This window comes from Gavialis gangeticus, unplaced genomic scaffold, assembly GCF_001723915.1.
Source record: "Gavialis gangeticus isolate Ggan-Ray unplaced genomic scaffold, GavGan_comp1, whole genome shotgun sequence".
Taxonomy (NCBI): Eukaryota; Metazoa; Chordata; order Crocodylia; family Gavialidae; genus Gavialis; species Gavialis gangeticus.
Window position 1 is genome coordinate 124,971,846 of NW_017729032.1, and position 17,566 is coordinate 124,989,411.

At 41.1% G+C, this 17,566-nt stretch overlaps 1 protein-coding gene across 6 annotated transcripts in view; it reads right to left on the reverse strand.

Annotated features, from left to right (window-relative positions):
* The window catches only part of DOCK9 (dedicator of cytokinesis 9), a 222,893-nt gene that overhangs the window by 111,177 nt on the left and 94,150 nt on the right, over positions 1 to 17,566 (reverse strand). For all 6 annotated transcript variants that reach the window (XR_002098921.1, XM_019524534.1, XM_019524533.1 and 3 more), the window contains exons 16-27: positions 16,629 to 16,708; positions 16,360 to 16,547; positions 16,153 to 16,218; positions 13,489 to 13,581; positions 12,757 to 12,880; positions 11,530 to 11,651; positions 9,654 to 9,740; positions 7,597 to 7,686; positions 6,681 to 6,796; positions 6,488 to 6,557; positions 6,239 to 6,364; positions 5,967 to 6,038 (exon numbers count right to left, since the gene is read on the reverse strand). Coding sequence is in view for 5 of the 6 variants with exons in the window: in XM_019524534.1 (XP_019380079.1) it covers positions 5,967 to 6,038; positions 6,239 to 6,364; positions 6,488 to 6,557; positions 6,681 to 6,796; positions 7,597 to 7,686; positions 9,654 to 9,740; positions 11,530 to 11,651; positions 12,757 to 12,880; positions 13,489 to 13,581; positions 16,153 to 16,218; positions 16,360 to 16,547; positions 16,629 to 16,708 (1,234 nt within the window). In the remaining variant the exon portion in view is untranslated. The remainder of the gene's footprint in view (positions 1 to 5,966; positions 6,039 to 6,238; positions 6,365 to 6,487; positions 6,558 to 6,680; positions 6,797 to 7,596; positions 7,687 to 9,653; positions 9,741 to 11,529; positions 11,652 to 12,756; positions 12,881 to 13,488; positions 13,582 to 16,152; positions 16,219 to 16,359; positions 16,548 to 16,628; positions 16,709 to 17,566) is intronic.

Genomic DNA, 17,566 nt, shown 5'->3' on the forward strand with positions numbered 1-17,566 from the left:
CCACCACACATACACTCCACACAATATACAAGACTAAGACTTTATTTTTTAGTTATTATACAATCACTTCCATATACACTACGCAAACATGAATCATGACAAAAATACTTTTTGTAATAAAATTAAAATATGTTATAGTAGGTGTTTGACTTTTAGTGTACAATTTGGTTTTTTCTGGTTCTAAGAAGGCAAAACCCCCCTCCCAAAATAAGTATTTCTGGGGGGGAAAAGGGGAGGGACTTCCAGTGGCAAAGGTCAGGGGTTAGGACACGGGACTTCCAGTCCCAAGAGGGCAACCAGGGGGCAGGGCAAGTGGTGGGGCTACCCATGTGGCCCTTGAAAAATCACCAAACCTTGTTATGTGGCCATCCAGCCGAAATAACTGCCACCCCTGCCTCAGAGGATGGACATATATACAGATTTAACAACTTCAGTGCTACCAAAAGGATACTGATTCAACATGCTACATGCAAATGTTGCATGTATGCAATTCTGTAGTGATATAAATGTAGCAAAACCACTCTAGCTTTAACTCTGAATGAAGCAGGGTTAAAATACACAACCCCTATTACAGCTTTCTGGGGGCTGAGAGCAGCAACTAAGCCACTGTGGATTTTGTTATTCAAAAACAAATCTATCTTATTCCAAAGGAGAGCATGTGCACCCAAAACTGGAATATTTTTGGACAATCACCTGAACTGGCAATTAATCACAAGACTATAATTACCAACTTTTTCCTAAAAGTATAATCATGTTGCATTGGATTTCTTCTTATGATACATCTGGCTATGTTTCTTAAAATCAGGCTCGCTGTCAAAATGAACAAGATGCATCAGTCATGATGCACTAACATACCATGTTGTTTAGTATGAGGCCTTTAACCAAGTGATTTCACAGAACCTGTCACACAACTAGTGATGATGTTTGGGGGGATATACAGATTCAGTGACAAGACACTCAGGCCCATAGTGGATGAAAAGTATCAGAAGGTAAAACATAAAATAAGAGTTTAATTGGTTTTTACAGACCCATGTTTAAAACAAAAAAACCTTATGTGTTTATATTCCAGAGTACCTATTTTGTGAAAAGTCTGCTCTCAATTTAAAATATAATCACTATTGTGAGGGAAAGTTATAATTAAATTAAGGAAATGGGTTTGTGTGATTGCATGTTAGTGGTTACTTAAAAAAACTTTAAAGCCAGCATACTATTTTTAGCTTGTGAGTAAGTGTAATGCTGTAGGTTGCTAAAACCAAGGAAAGCCCTATGAACTTTGCTTTAAAGTAAGACAGTATGACGTGCGTTTCGCCCAGTGAAATAAATCAGCTGTGCTGGGACACAACCCAGCATAGCTGATCTGCTTCATTTGGCACCATCTATTTATTGGATAAGCTCACTATAATTTGGTTTCGTTTACATTATATTTTTGGAGTGACTTGCGTTTTTAATTCATTCCAGAACTCTGTAGGAGAAACTTAACAGTTTTAAGTAAGAATCAAAACAGCTTGTGAGCAAATTTAAAAAAAAAAGTGCATGCTATTATGACAAACACAATGTAAAATGGTGCAACCTGAAAGACGCTATATTTTTATAGAAATAATAACAAACACTGTACCTTGTAGAGGGATGTGGTGCTCAACCTTTTGTCTGGAAGGCCAGATGGGCACTGCCCACCCCAATCCTTTCACAAGCCAGATCCAGTGGGATCCCATCTGACCACACATGGGGGGGGGGGGGAGAAGGAGGTGGGTGCAGCCTGGCCCAATCCAGCCACACTGTGGAAGGGGGCCTAACCTGGCTGGGGAGGGGAGCAGAGGGGGAAGGGGCTGTGACTTGGCCCTGATCCAGCCCTGAGGGGACATGGCCTGAGTCCAACCTGGCTGGGCTGAAGGAAGGGGCCTGGCCCCACTGGAGGAGGGAGGGTGGTCCAGCCCCAACCTGGCCAGGTAGAGGGAAGGAGGTTCAATCCAGCCCCACGGAGGGGAAGAGGGCACAGCCCAGCCCCAGTATGGGGGGGAGGTGGAAGAGTGTGGAGCCCAGGCCCGCTGGAGGAAGGAGGCACGGCTGAGCCTGGCTCCAACCTGGCTGTGTGAATGAAGGGGGTATGGCCTGGTTCTGATCCAGCTGTTTTGGGGGGACGGTAATAGCTCAGCTCTGCCCCACCCCACAGGCCTTGGGATTTTGGTAGATTGTCTCTACTTTAGAGTGATGCCCACAACTGGATATAGCTGAAGCCTTGCTAGCTTAGGACAGAGTAAAATAATTACCTCAAGTATTTTATGTACGCCCCTGCTTGTACTACATCTCTGCATGAACTTTGCCTTTTTTCCTCAACATAGTTGTTAATTTATTCAGTTTGGAATCCATAATCATCTCCAGATTCTTTTCTCCAGTGCAGCAACTTAGCCAGTTATTCCCAATCTGGATTTGAGCATATGATTTCTCCTTCCTACATGTAGCTCTTTGCATGTGCATTTATTGAATATCTTTAATCACAGATCTATCTCTGTCAAGATTGCACTTGTAACAAGTGCTGGGACCCAGGGCCAGCTGGGATGTAGAGCAAGAGCCACATGGCTGTCAGTGGGCTTCAGCTCTAGGGTACCCTCCCCCTCTTTCTTCAACTGCCATGCCTTTGTTGGAATTATTGGAATGTGAAAAGGGAGGCTGCCTCAAGGTCCTAGAACAAACCCTAGGTTTTCAGACTGCCAACAGCTCCCCCTCAGATCCTGCCAGTCCCAGTCCTGCACTTGCACCAGGTTGGCCCTCCTGACCCATCCAGTTCTCCAGGGCACCTGTTACCTTGTGCAGTATTTGTGGCCTCTGAGACCTCCCCTGTAGCCATGCCCATGCCTTGCAAATGTTGCTGTACAATCAATCACTTTCCCTTGTTGGGGCTTTGGCCTTCATGGCTCTGCACCCCTTTCCTCTCACTGGGTCCTCTAGCCCAGGCCCACTATACTAGCCCAGTCTCTGCCCTGCTCAGGCCCTGGGCCCTCCTGGCCTTGTCTCTGCTCTGTTCAGGCACTGCTAGGACCACCTCCACACCGATAGTCACCACTTAGTCCACTTGTTTAAACTATCACAAAGGAATAAACCCTCTGGCTATAACACAAACTCTATGCTAGGTCTGAACCTAAACATCAGCTCCCTGGCTGTACCACAAAACTCCTTCCTACTCTGAGTCACATTTCCCCTGCAAGTCAGCAGCATCCTATTTGCATTTCCTTAAGATGCCCCAGATGTCAGCCAGGAACTCCTCTGCAGTCCTCCTGCACAGGAGCATTTTCCACTGCAGCCTGCAGGGCCAGACGGCCCACCCTGGCTCAGGCCCTGGGTTTATATTCTCACTAAGCCCTGCCTTCTTCTCAGGTGACTTCCCTATCCTTTTACAAGAATTCTCATTTGGGCTTGATGAGCAGCCTCTCTTTCCTCCTGCAGCTAACCTGTGGTCAGCTGCCTGGGCTTCATCCGCTGCAATTTCTCACTTAAAGTAACAGGAGCTGTAAGCTCCCTGTTACATTGTTTCATTCTGATCATATTCTCCAAAGCAGTGATTCTCAACCTTTTTTGTACCAGGACCTATTTGTAAACATTGATGGCCAGTCTGCCTCAATAAATAGTTCAAGTAGAAAAAAGCCCCCTAGCCCTATTTGTGGCCATCACTCATGACCATCTGCCCCTCATCACCAGGCCCTGCCCCCACCCCAGTATATGGGATGGGGGACCCCAAGCAGCCTCTGGCAAGCTGGAACTCTGCTAGCCTGCAAGAGACACCATTTCCTAGATTTTTATCCTTTAAAGGAAAATACATTTTTAAAGTTTGTTGATCCATTTTTCTGTGACCCTTTCATATATTCTTGCAACCTTACTTTTGGGTAGCGACCCATGGGTTGAGAAACCTGTTTCAAAGCATTGCATCTCTTCTCAGCTTCATGCAACCTGCAAATGATATAATCCTAGCCTCTACTCTAGCATTCAACTTTGTTAATAAAATATTGAATAGACCCAGGACAGACTCCTGCAGGACCTAACCCAAAACATCCTATCATTTTAACTGAGAGTCACTGTTAACTTCCCTCAGTACAGTTTTGCAACTAGCTGTCCACTCACATTATGCTGTTTTCATCTAGATCATGGGTCATCGACCTTTTAGGAACAGCAGGTCACTTTAAGACAGCTAGGTCTGAAGGTGGGTAGTTGTTTCTGACCTGGCAACCATCACTCCTCCTTTCTCTGCTGCTAACATCCCCACTGCCAACCTGGCTTCACAGGCCAGATCCAGGCTGTGGGCCATGAACTGCCAACCCCTGATCTGAATCCTGTTTCCCTAGTCTGCTTATGAAAACATACAATAGGACACTGCCAAAAGCTTTACTGAAGATTGCCAAAAACGTAATTAGAAATTAGAATGGTTTGACACAATTTGTTCTTGATGAATCCATGTTGCTAGCTTACCATTACTTCCTTATTTTCAGAGTCCCTGTACATTTTTTGTCAATATTTTTTTCTGACATGAGCATTAGGCCAACAGAACATTTTATCCCCCTTTCCCCATTTTTCCTCCCCTGACAGAATTGTTTACACTGGTATATACCAACCCAAAGTTTTCACAAAGTAAAGACAGACAGCATTTTCTACAGGTCTCACTGGCAGTCTGATACTAAAACACTAGTATTTGTCTATGGCTTCCAAAGTATATAACTGGTACAGTGAGTTAAAAATGACAATATTTTTTAAACCAAAGAGACAATAAGGAGGCAAAGCAACCCCCCAAAAACCCAATCCTGATCATAGTTCTTTCCTTTGAGTGATTTAATAGCATAACTAGGTTGCTGTTCACATGTTTCTATGCAGTATCTGCCGATAAACAATGTGAACCCTGACTGTTGCCTCTGGGCTCTACCACATTATAAATATGCAATAATAAATTTAATAAGAAATGGCAGCATGTAAAGGTTAGCTTAGGGGAGTAGACACTGATTAAGAATGATATATGTACTAAATGATCAATCTGACTCTGTATAGTAGTTTTCTGTCTGAGATGCTATATCAAAGGGTGTTCTCTACCTTTTACATTTTTCTCCCTGTTACTTGGCTTTTTTCTTCAATTCTAATATTATAAAAGCCTAAGTCTGTCCATCTGTCTGTAATACTTTATTCGAAAAAGCGTTCTGACAGAAGGCAGCCTGCCGCTATGATGGTGGGGACACAGGGGCCTTGCCTCCCTGCCCTGCTCCCTGAAGGCAGCAGCAACAAAGTGGATGGGGGGGTGGGGTGTGAGGCCAGCAGGCCCAACGTGAGGGGGAGTGGGTCCAGACCCCGAGCAGCAGAAGAGAGGGGGAGTGGGTCCAGATGAAGGGGGGAGGGAGGCCTGGGGCTCCATCCCTGCCTGTCATTCTTGATGGGTAATTGGCTAGTTTCCTTATAACAAACCAGTAACCAAAAGGTAAACCATCATCTCACATGCTCTTAATTATTTTCCAGTTGTTAGCTTTCTTATACTCAGTAAGCATGCAATAATAATAATGGTGAAAGGAAAAAATTATGGTATAAAAATCTTTCAGTAGTCTTACACAGGACTGTCCGATTTTTTGAGTCCCTGAGGGCCAGATACAGCTCCCCGCCAGGCCACATGCCATGCTACGTGCCACGCACATCCCCCACTGGGATCCATGCCACACAGGCTGCAACCTGTTGCACTGATCAGCAGGCACCCTGCTGCTGTGCTATTCTGCGCTGGCACCTCCACCTGGGCCCAGCAGGCCCAGGGGAAGGCAGAAGGTGGAAGCTGGAGAAAGGAAGGGTAGCTCAGAAACCTTGACAGCAGCAGCAACCAAAACAATGGGGGAGCGGTGCCCAAACCATGAGCCTGGAAGCCAGTAGTTAATGCCTCATAGGCCATTCATCCTGCCATTTGGACAGCCCTGGTCTAACATACCTTAATGAAAAAAAAGTCAACATACCTTAACTTTAGAGTTTTCTATCAAATGCTGGGCCATTGATTTTATCAGAACTTCGAAGAAAAACCAAGAATACTGCAAAGTAAATAAATTATGACTTTACATAAAACTGTCAAGATGGTCTAAAATTTCCAAAACTAAGTTAATCATTTTATAGTAAAAAACTTGAACGTAATTAAGTTTGCATGTCTATTAGTAAAAGAGATGACAATGTTTCATATTATTAATTCTGAGGATTGTGCATAAAGGACAAAATTAGAGTTTTCAACACACACCTTAAGGAGCTTGTTGCTTGTAAGAAAGTCAGCAGATGGTTTTAAAATTGTTGTCATGGATTTGGTCAGCTCTTCATGTACTGTCTTGTATTCAGAAGCAAAGTAAGGCTCAGCTTTATACGCATACTTGGAGGAAAAAGGAAAACATATATTATAGTGCATTCAAACAGATGCAACTGAGAATATTTTTAATGAAAGTATTTAAAAAAAATAAAAACAGAAGAGACAAAGTGTTTTATTTTATTTTACCTTGACATATGACCTCAGGTAGCTATCCAGCCCTTCTTCATGGCATTGGGCAACAATATGGATAATAACCCTAAACAGAAGTTATTCTTCAATTACACATTTGTACACTTCAGCAAATAAATACTACATAAAGAGATCTCAATTGGGCACAAATCATCTGTTATTTAAACTGACTGGGCCATTTAAAATTTACCTGGTCACATTGACTGCAACTTCCTCTTGACTAGTTCTGGTGAGAACTCGAAACAATTGGTTTAGAATGGTAGGGAGGAAAGCTATCATCACATGACCTTCCATAGCATGAAGACTCTAAGAGAAGGAAAGAGAGATATAATATAGCTTCACTGAAGTGAATGCATTTACACTTCTGACATTCTCTACAATGTACTTCAATAGCCATGTTTTGAGAAAGCCTTGGTTATGTTGTATTATGTTGGTTATGTTGTATTATACAAAGTTCATAAGCTAAAGGAAAGACCACTGTGGTCTATGTGGTAATAATTTTTAAATGTTTAAAAAAAATATATTTAAAAAAATGTACTTCAACTTTGAGAGGATCAAAATGATACCATTTTGTCAAGAAATTTAGGCCTAAAATTTAGATTTTATTACAATTTTAGATTTTTTTTTTTGAAGTACTCACATTCTCATTTGTGGTTAGGTTGGGGTGTTCGTATAAACATGATGGTCCAGGAAATATAATAAAATGTCCTGGTATTATGTACACCTTTTACTGCACAAACTGAATAGCTGGGAATGAAGTTTACTTTTCAAGTAATTAGCAATTTGTTGCAGACTGACATGACTACCATCAATTTTTCCCCACCATGTCCCAGTTTTATTAACTGCTAATAAATTTTAAACCACTGATATGCTGAGATCACTGCCTAGCATGATCAACAGTCTCTCAACGTTACCAGTCTGTACCCATGTATTGTTTCATGTCTTATATTTAGATTGCACTCCAGGGAAGAGATCCCATTTTGGAATTATGTTTGCATACTGCCTACTGCAAAGAGGGCCCTATTCATGACTGGGGCTCATAAGTGGTATGGCAATATGGTAATATAAATGAATAATTAAATCTATTACTTGCGACCATTTTGTACCTTAAGATACTTTACGAGATCAGTTCCTAGTCCCTGAGCTCCAGACTCAGTTTTCTGACAGTACTGAAAAAAATTGTGTAAGTGCTGGTCCTAACAAAAACAAAAAGAGAACCAGAAAGTTAAAACAATAACTAATATTTATACTAATGACCAAAATGAAACACACCACCACCTCAATTTTAAAAAATATTGTCTTATGTTTAGGCTTCCCAGTTGCATTTCAAAGTGCAAGACAGATACATGTTTAACACTCAAAGGGGAGGAGAGAATGGAGGGGGGTGGGGAAATCAATGCATACTTAGAAAGTAAAGCATTTACTCTTCTGAGAAAGACATTTCATCTCTTTCATTAGCATGAAATAGATCCAATATTTCTGATTAATCATTACATAAAATTGCATTTTATATTCCCTTAGAAGTACAAACGAAGAAAATATACTACTTATAACTACAATTCTCTGAATTAAGGCAAGGCAGCACCTGAGATCCTCATTCACTTGTTACATGTATCATACAATTACCAAGTTAATTGTGTAATTCATTTAGATCAGCTACATATGCAAATTATCATACTATTAAGAAGTCAGAACCAGCTATAAAAGTTACTGCTGGAAAATGTGTAATAACTTTATAGCTAGTTGCTATCCAGCATTATTTTGCACATATTGCAGGGTCTGCCCCAACCACAGAGGTGCATCATGTACAACCAAGGCTAGGAGTCCTGGAGTAGAAGACACAGCCCCGGCAGTGTCCCATGGGTGCTGGGAGGGAGAATCCTGCAGCTGATGGGACTCTCCCTCCTACAGCCCCCTGCAGGTGCAGGACTATTGGTCCTGGTAGCTGTGGGGCACTGCCACAGCTGCAAGTCCCATCATCTGTGGGACTCACAGCTGCAGGAGTTTTGTTACTTACACATGGTGCAAGGGGAGGCCAGGATGGTAATCCCAGGCTCCCCCTTTACTAGCAATAAGACGTGATACCATCTGATGCTGTATCCCACAAATCACACCTCCTGCCATGCACATGTGGCATGGCAGGAGATGAGACTGTGTGGATTGTGCATCAGATCCTATCACACCTTTACCTGAATGTCTACATGGGCCCTTAGAGGCTAAATGGTTAGGCTCTTTGTCTCTAAACCAGGGATTTCCAAACATTTTAGACTCAAAAACCCCTCCAAAACTTTTAAGAATTTAGTGGCACCCCTTTTAAAAAAGCTAATATATTATGAATAATCATTATGTTTCTATTATTAATATGATATTAACTGATTAAATAATTATATTATATTCACCTCTTCAGGTTGCTGTAGTGGAGTGCTTCCCTAGCTCTGCCTGGTTCAACAAACATTTGTTCCAGTGCAGCAGTGGACACTATACACATGGCACCAAGTCACTGAGGGGGGGAGTCAGGGATCACTGGGCCAAGGTCTTTCCCTTGTTTCCCCACTGAATTCCAGCCATGGGGCCATAATGGACAATCTGGGGACACCCCACCGGCAGGGACAAAGTGCCAGGCTGCACCATATATGCAGGTGGGGAGTGCTAAGGGGATGAGCAAAAGGACCTACATAGGCAGGCCAAGGATGTGCTATGGCATAGTCAGTGCCCCCACCATGGTGTAGTTTTAACCCAAGGCAGTGGCAACCTCAAGACAGAGCCTCTGCCACCAGGCAGAACTGCACCATGCACCTTGATTTTCAGGAGGCACACTGGAGCCAACCTGGGAAGAGGTGCTGCAGAAGCAGCGTGCTTGCCTGTCTAATGGAATGCAACACAGTGCATGGTGCAGTTTCACCCCACAGCAGTAGTATTGGCAGCACCAGGCACTGTGGTGCCTCTGGCAGGGTCTCACAGCCAGTTGAGAATAAAAGTTCTAGACTGAGGTATGTATTCAATAATAATAAGAGATTCAGTCTCTAGAGACTACGGTGCTACCCTGCCCTGTCTTCTACCTAATTAACCAGTTAGTCTCTAAATGATCTTAGATGATCTTCAGATCAAGTACTTGTGAAGGCACCTACATCTAGTTATAAGAAATTAAACATTTTAAACTTACCTGTGTATACACAGTAGAAACTAGATGAGTGCAAATTTTTAACAGTGGTTTACCTCCATCTACCCATTTAATTTCAGGACCGGAATGCTGTATGCACACAGGAGGGAACATAGAATATTCTATCAGTATACCAGCCCAAAACAGGACAGTCCTTTGTTTACGTACCATATATACATATACTGCAATCCCTTCTCTGTTGCTAACCAATTATTAACTTCAGGATACACACTTTTTTATTCCATGTAAGCACAGAACAGCAATAACTGAACAACTTGCATTTGCATTAGCTGTTCAACAAACAGTAAGCAGTGCCTTGATTCAGTCCGTTTCAGATTTTACAACTCCGACAGAATGTTTCAAGTTCTACTGGAATAATTCCTGAAGTACTGTACTTTTCTGAACAATACAGAGAAGATTAGCATGGTCCCTGTGCACGGGTGACGAGCAGATTACTTTCTCTAATGTCAGTCTGCTACACAAATCCATATACAGCTCTCAAAGAAACCCTAAATGAAAAAATATCAAGCTGTGATCATACTTAGAAATTGGAGTCTTTTTTTAAAGTTGCACATTAAAGGAAACAAAATCAAAAAGTGACAATTTTATCCTTGTATTTTGAAATAGATAGAGAACCATTCAATAAATCATGAGGAAAAGAGCAGATTTGGCAATACAAAACAATTTCCTATGCAAGTAGTAGGGATCAGAGGTCATGGGCACATGAACAAGTTACTATGAGGTAAATTGTTGCTGCCCAACTTCTCAGCACCTGGGGCTGCATACAGCACCAGAGACCTCATGCTCTGGGGCTACTCTGCACCACATCCTCTGGGGGCCATTACCCACCCCCCAGACACTCTGCACAGCCCATCTCCTCTTCCAAGCCACATGCATCGCCAAGCTCCCCTGCAGCCATAGGTGCAACACCCCCACCACATCCCTGCCATGCATATTATATGAGGATCCCACCTGCAGCACAGTCGGACTTTCTATTGAGCTGCCCAGCCCCAGAAATAGAGACAAGAACCAGAAGCTGGAGGAGGGAGGGAGAGGCCAGAGACCATGGCTGCTGCCACAAGAACAATGGCTGGAGTGGTGGCCAGGAAAGAGCCTGGGGCTGCAAACTGACTACTGACAAGTCACATGCAGTCCACTGGCCAGAAGTTGGACAGCCACGAGTTAAACCAAGGCATGGATTTACCCTTTGTCAGTTACCGTGTGGTAACCATTTGCATGCCCTCTTATTCCAGGGTATGTGAGAGCTAACCACAATAACTTAGTCCCCACAACAAAGTGAACAAACCTCCTTCTTCGACGAATAAAATACCATGGATTAGCTTTAATTTATCATGTGCTAAAAGCATGCCGAGTCAATAACTGTGGAGTAATTGATGCATCAAGGAGTAAATTCCCACTCTGTATACCTTATGATAACTTGTTAGCATGCATGTATACCAAGAACACCACCTTGTACAGTTTTTATTTGTAAACCATGACTATTTTTCTGTTTACACAGATAATGTCAATTAGCCACCATAACCAAAACCACATACAATATTTTTTAAAGGTTCTCACGCACATGAGACAGGGATAACAAAAGCAATCAACTGAAATAAAAATCTATATAAAGGAGGATTGGCTCAAGTCTCTGTACAGCAAAATGACAGAAAGCATATGAGCAAAATTCTCTTTGGAGTCCCTTTTACCTGCAAGTCAATTACATATCTTCCACAATACATTCTATGACAGTTAATCTATATCTGGGGGGGGAATATTTTTTTTGCCTGGAAAATGGTAATTTTAAATGAAGGTAAGATAATTTTGTTTCCCATACTCTTTTCTGTGAAGCAAAAATATATTATCCTATATACTGTACCTTGCCAATCCCAACATCCTGATAACTAAGATAGCCTGAAGGAAGGTTTGCTGATACAGGAATATGCTGCTCATTTGTCACTACTCTCCCATCTTTTAGGAGTGGAAGCCAAGAATAGCCAACTGCAAAAATCAAAGTGAAATAATAGTTTACATATATTATATATTAATAAAAAGCTGATATGGAAAGTGTCAATGGATGTTCAATCATTTTTGTTACCCATATACATGATAACATGCAACTTGTAGGCCCCCTCTACACATGCAGGTAAAGGCACAATGGACTAATGTGCAATTCACATAATAGCACCTCCTGCCATGCCACATGTGCACGATTGTGGGATTAAATGTGGCACCACACAAGATCCCATTTGTGCAATTGTGGGACTGCACATAAGAGCCCATTGTGCTTATTGTCAGTGCAGGGGGAGCCTGATGCCAGGCTCCTCCTGCACCACCAAGAAGCAAACTCCTGCAGCTGGGAGCGCCTCAGCTGAGGGCCCCCCAGTGTCAGGAAGATGGCTGCAGCAGCAATCCTCCCATTTCGGGGGTTTCATGCACCCTTGGGGTAGGGGAGTTGTAGTTGCAACCTGAGGCTGACAGGACAAGCTGGGTCCTGGCACTAGAAGGCACGCTAACGGGTCCAGAATCTGCAGCTGTGAGACTGAGTTCTGGAAGCTGAAGGGTGATGCCAGGATTCAGAGTCCACCTCTACAGCTAGAAGCCCACAACTGATGGGGTTCTCAGTCACAGGGGAGACCCTGCTACGAGTACAAATTAAAGCTAGATAGCAACCAGCTATCAAGTTAGTACACATTTTCACGGTCTAACTTTATAGCTGGTTGGACCTTTTTATTATGTGATAGCTATTTTGCATGTGTAACTGGTCTCAAGGTAATTGCACAATACCTGGAATTTGAGCAGGGGCCCATATTACCACAGTCTAACTAGCTGAAGAGAGCCTATGTAGATAATTAGGCATGTAAAAAAATAAAAGTTACATTGTCATCTTCAGGTAAACAACTGTAAAATCTTTTCATTTGATACAAAAATATTCATAACCCCTAAAAACTGAAATTAAAGTAGCATCCTACGTGGCAAATAATTCTTTAATATTTAAGTGACAGAGTAAAAATAATTTCCATCAATGTAACAGGATTGCAGTTCACTAACTAAATATAGCGTGTAACACCAGCCAAAATCACTTCGAAGTATTAGCAAGCCTAACCTTGTGTTTCAACAACATCTCTCTTCTTGGTACTCCCTTTGCTTGAATTATCACAGCTGACATGGTAGAATGTGAACAACAAATGATGTTTTTCATGTAGCTGTGTAGGCAATTCTATTTTAATCTATAAGACAAAACACACACAGTTGGAATGATTTTTGTAAAGGAAAAGTCTTCAATTAGAGCAGTTACACAAAACTAATGAACGTACAAACATGAGGTTGTCTACTCTGACTTGACAGCAGCTTCATTTCAATGCATTTAAGCCAACATAAAATATCTAAAGTCATTCAATGTTTAGTTTACATTAGTTATTTATTTAAAAGTAATTTTGTTCAACAAAAACAATGCCCAATTTAATGAATTAATTCTATTGATCGCCCCCCAAATAGATCAAATACCATAAAAAGGTTTAAATTGCTCTCAGAATATTAAACTGAATCATGCAATGAGCTTTAATAATAATAATAATAATAATAATAATAATAATAATAATAATAATAATAATAATAATAATACAGGAAGCAAAACTATTTTCAATTATAGTTAAAGCTTAATTTAGCTGACATTAAAAAACCCCCAGAGTGGTAATTTAAAGTTCAGAAATTAAATATTACACTTCTTCCCTAACAGAGTACACTGTCTCCACATAACTTAAATTCAGTTTTCAAATCTTAGAAAAAAATACATCCTCAAAGAAATAAAAGCGACACCTCAACTAGAATAGCTTACCTCATCGTAAAACTCTGGGTTTTGGTGATGATGCAAAACAGTGGCAAATGCACTCCTTGTAAATATTGGCCCACCTGGTCTACCGTATATGCACTAAGAACATAAAAGAAAAAACACAAAGCATAATCTGTTTCCACTGGCCACTGAAAATCCTCCTTAAACTATTTTATTCTGTATTACATGGTGTCTTTTATCAAGAATGCTTTGTAATGATTTTTTTTTTTTTTTGACAGGTACTGCTACACAGTAATGATGTTTTGGCTTTTTTAAAGTAAGAATAAACTCATTGGAAATAAACAGAAAAGATTAAAACAATATGTTAAAAATTGAATATCTGTTAATATCCTTTTGATTGTGGGACTCATCCAAGTGCATAGTGTTAAAATACAATTAAAATATTAAATCTCAGTGTGATTGTTCAAAGCAATTATTAATTTCCCCCAAATTGGGGAAATTTATAGTATTAAATATGGCAGCAAATAAAATTGTTCCTTGTTTGTTCTGTGTGCAATTATTATTCCTCAGTTGATCTACTGAATAAAGGTTACCTTCCTAGTAACTGCTGTTCTTCAGGAGTAGCCTCATGCATTTGTATTTGTGGGATTTGGTTAGAATGACAATTACGAAGTCTGGGACGTCCAGGACACAACATCACCCTCCCGTCGCAAGTCAGTGGCACCATTGCAAGCAGAGGCGGAGTGGGATGGCGTACCAGGCAGGTGGGCAGCAAGGGTACCTGCGTTCCTGATGTATACTGTGCTGCTTTGCATTAGCTACTCTCGATTTAAGAACCTGGTTCGCATAGGATGGAGAAGTATTGGGGTTCATCCTACAATGAGTGCTGATGTACTGCAATAGCAGCCAGATTTCTTCTAGAGAGGCTTACAGAAGTTCCAGAGACTTGAGATTTAATAATTCAACACCTCAAGAATTTTCTGTAATGTAAAATTCTTGTTGCTGGACCATATGGAAAACAGAGGTATTTCTGAAGATTGTATTTCTTGATTTAAATTTTGCACTTGGGGAGTAAGTTATATCAGTAAAAGTCACCTGTTACAATCCAGGTTGATAGATGGAGTATCTCCAGTTGGACTGAGGATTTGACAGTTCTTCTAGAAAAGGAAGTCTAATGATGGTGCTACTGAATAAGGAGATTCTAAGAAAAGCTCTAACAACATGGTGGTACCACTATAATCACTGACGCTTTCTGTCATCTCTTGTACTATCTTGAGAATGATTAAAACTAGGGGTGAGGCTAGAGGCACAAACTAGGTCCAGCGTTTAACCCAAGAGTTTATATATTCCACAGTGAACTCTAATCTTTGTTTATACTTGAGCAGCATAGATGACATTTTGTGTTTTCTCTCAAGGCAAATGGACCTCCCTTGGATACCCCCTCCTCCTGAAAGTGGAAGCTTCTACTGAAATACCAAACCAGATATCACAGTAGTTTTATATGTAGACAAATTCAAACATAGCATTAATCATGGCTGAGGGCATCATATGACACATGAATCTCAGAAATAAAAACAGGGTCTCCAAGTGGTGGGAACTCTTAGAAACTGAAATACCTTTATGTCACAGGTGTTCTGTCTGAAATGGTTTCAACATTGATCAGTTAAGGAGGAGTTGCAATAGGTTTTTTTCCCATTAATATACAGACCTTGCCTGCATAGTAGTATGCATGAAGCAGCAAGATGTTTCATGCATGCTTTGTTCATCTGTGACTCAGTTCTTCATCTGTAAACTAAGGATACTCCTACTTCCATACCTCAAAGAGAAGTGTGCAGATAACTTCCTTCTTTGGGCTTAAATTAAGAGGATTTTGCTTTTTTGTTGCCACAGGGAAGAGCTGAATTGCAAACCTGGAGGGAAAGCTCTAGGGTGCTGCTGCTCCTTGCTGGATAGCTGAAAGAGTGTTTGTTACTGGTCTCCCAGGAGAAGGAAGAGAGCAATATATCTTAAAGGTCCATCCTGAGTAATTTTTGTTGTTTATGAATTTGTTACCTTTCATCCTAATCTTTGCCTCCTACATACACATCAAGGAATAAAGCCCATTAAAAATTGAGAGAGAATATGCTTATTTTTTGATAATTTAGTGGGGCCTTGGACATGGGGTTAAATGTTGTGTAGGTTCTGCCAAGAGAATCTTGAGTAGAAATTCATAGCTCCTGTGTCAGCAGAATCTTCATTCTGCCAGGAGCCTACTCTGTGTTACAAAAGTCTCCTGCAGATACAGGGAAGCCACCAGAAAGGACGAGTACATATACCTTCACTTTATACCAAAGTCTACGCCTTCTTAACAGTTGGCACCTCCCAGTGTGCACTGAATGGCCTTCTGGCTCAGTTGCTCTAAGTGGAACTGCACAGCTCCTCCTGGAACTATTTACATCATTTGAGAAGGAGCTGCAATAGATTTTCCTCATTAATACGTGTTCCTCCTGGAACACTTTTATCAAATGTGCAGGTAGGAACATGATCTGACAGTCTCCCTGTGGCAGGAGCTATCTACCAATACAATGTCTGGCATTGGTAGAAGCAGCTTTGTAATGTAGATAAGCCCACACTTACTAACCATAACCTCTCTTGTGGATCTGCTAGGTGCTGCCTTACAACTAGCAAATCATCTCACCATATTTATTTTCAGTCACCAAAATCACAAACCTTTAAAGGCAGAGAATCCTCTTCATCCGAGTCTTTGAACTCAATGCATACAGCAATATTTCTAGCCTGAAGCAATATTAGAAAAAGCAAAAGAAAAAAAACACATATTCAAAACTAATCATAAAAACAGAATACATATATAATTTGGTCATTAATATCTGACTAGAACTGGAATCTACAAGAATATGTTATTTTCCTTATACTCACCTTTGCAAATGACTTCTGACTGTCATATTTCAAGTACTTTGGATAGACGTACAGATGATTGTTGTAGATAGTGAAAGGCTGAGTATGTTTGGGTATACATGGAACAAATTCCTCTATTTCAAATGTTATTACTGTCTTGGTACTGTTTTCAAACTGTCTCATGGGAATGTATGATGAGTTAACATAATCTGAAAATTGTATTAAAAACCAATAAATATACTGAAACGAAAAATCATATTCAACTACTTAAAATATTTATTAATACTTACTTGGAAAATCTGGAGAGACATTATCAATTGTTACATCTAGATTTCCTAAAATAACGGGCAGCTTGGCCATCTTTTCAGGTCTATAAAAAATAAAATAAAAGTAGCCAGTTATGAAAAAGAGAAGAAATAGGGAACATAATATATAAGCTACCTTTGGAGGTCTGATTTAACAAAACAAGACAAAGTAGTCTTCTGATTCCATCTGATGGGAATTTTCAACATTCAGTTTAGGGAAATTCTAGTTAACATACTGGAAGGCAGGACAGTGTGGCATCTTATGGACTCATTGCCTTCTGCCCGATTTCGGGCTAATATGGATAACTACCTTCCTATATGAACTAGCCAATTGCCTGTCAAGAATGATGGGGGTGGGGGGAGAGCAGTCCACTTCTGATACCAATGTCTAGATCATGAATGAAGATGTTGAATAGTGTTGGCCCAAGGACAGAGCCTGGAAGGACCCCACAGGTCACCATGATGATTGACTTCCATCAACCACCACCCTCTGGGTCTGACCACAGAGCCAATTCCCCAGCCAGAGGATCAAGGTAAAGCCGAGGCTACAGTTGGCCAGTTTTACCAAGAGGTGATCATGAGATACCAGATTGAAGGCTTTTTTGAAGTCAAGATATACGACAATCTCCTCTCCCTTTTCCAGGTGACAGGAAGTAAGATTGATCAAGCAAGACCTACCTGCAACAAACCCATGCTGGCTATCCCTCAGGATGCTGCCATTGGCCAGTCTGTTAAGAATGTCTTCTTTGCTAATTTTCTTAAGACTTTCCCCAGAATAGGGAGGTCAGGCTGATGGCCCAGTAGTTTGCCAGATCCACTTTCCTCCCCTTCTTGAAGACAGACACCACATTGGGCTTCTTCCAGTCCTTGGGCACTTCACCAGAGCGCCAGGAGTTCTCAAATATCCGTGCCAGGGGCTGAGC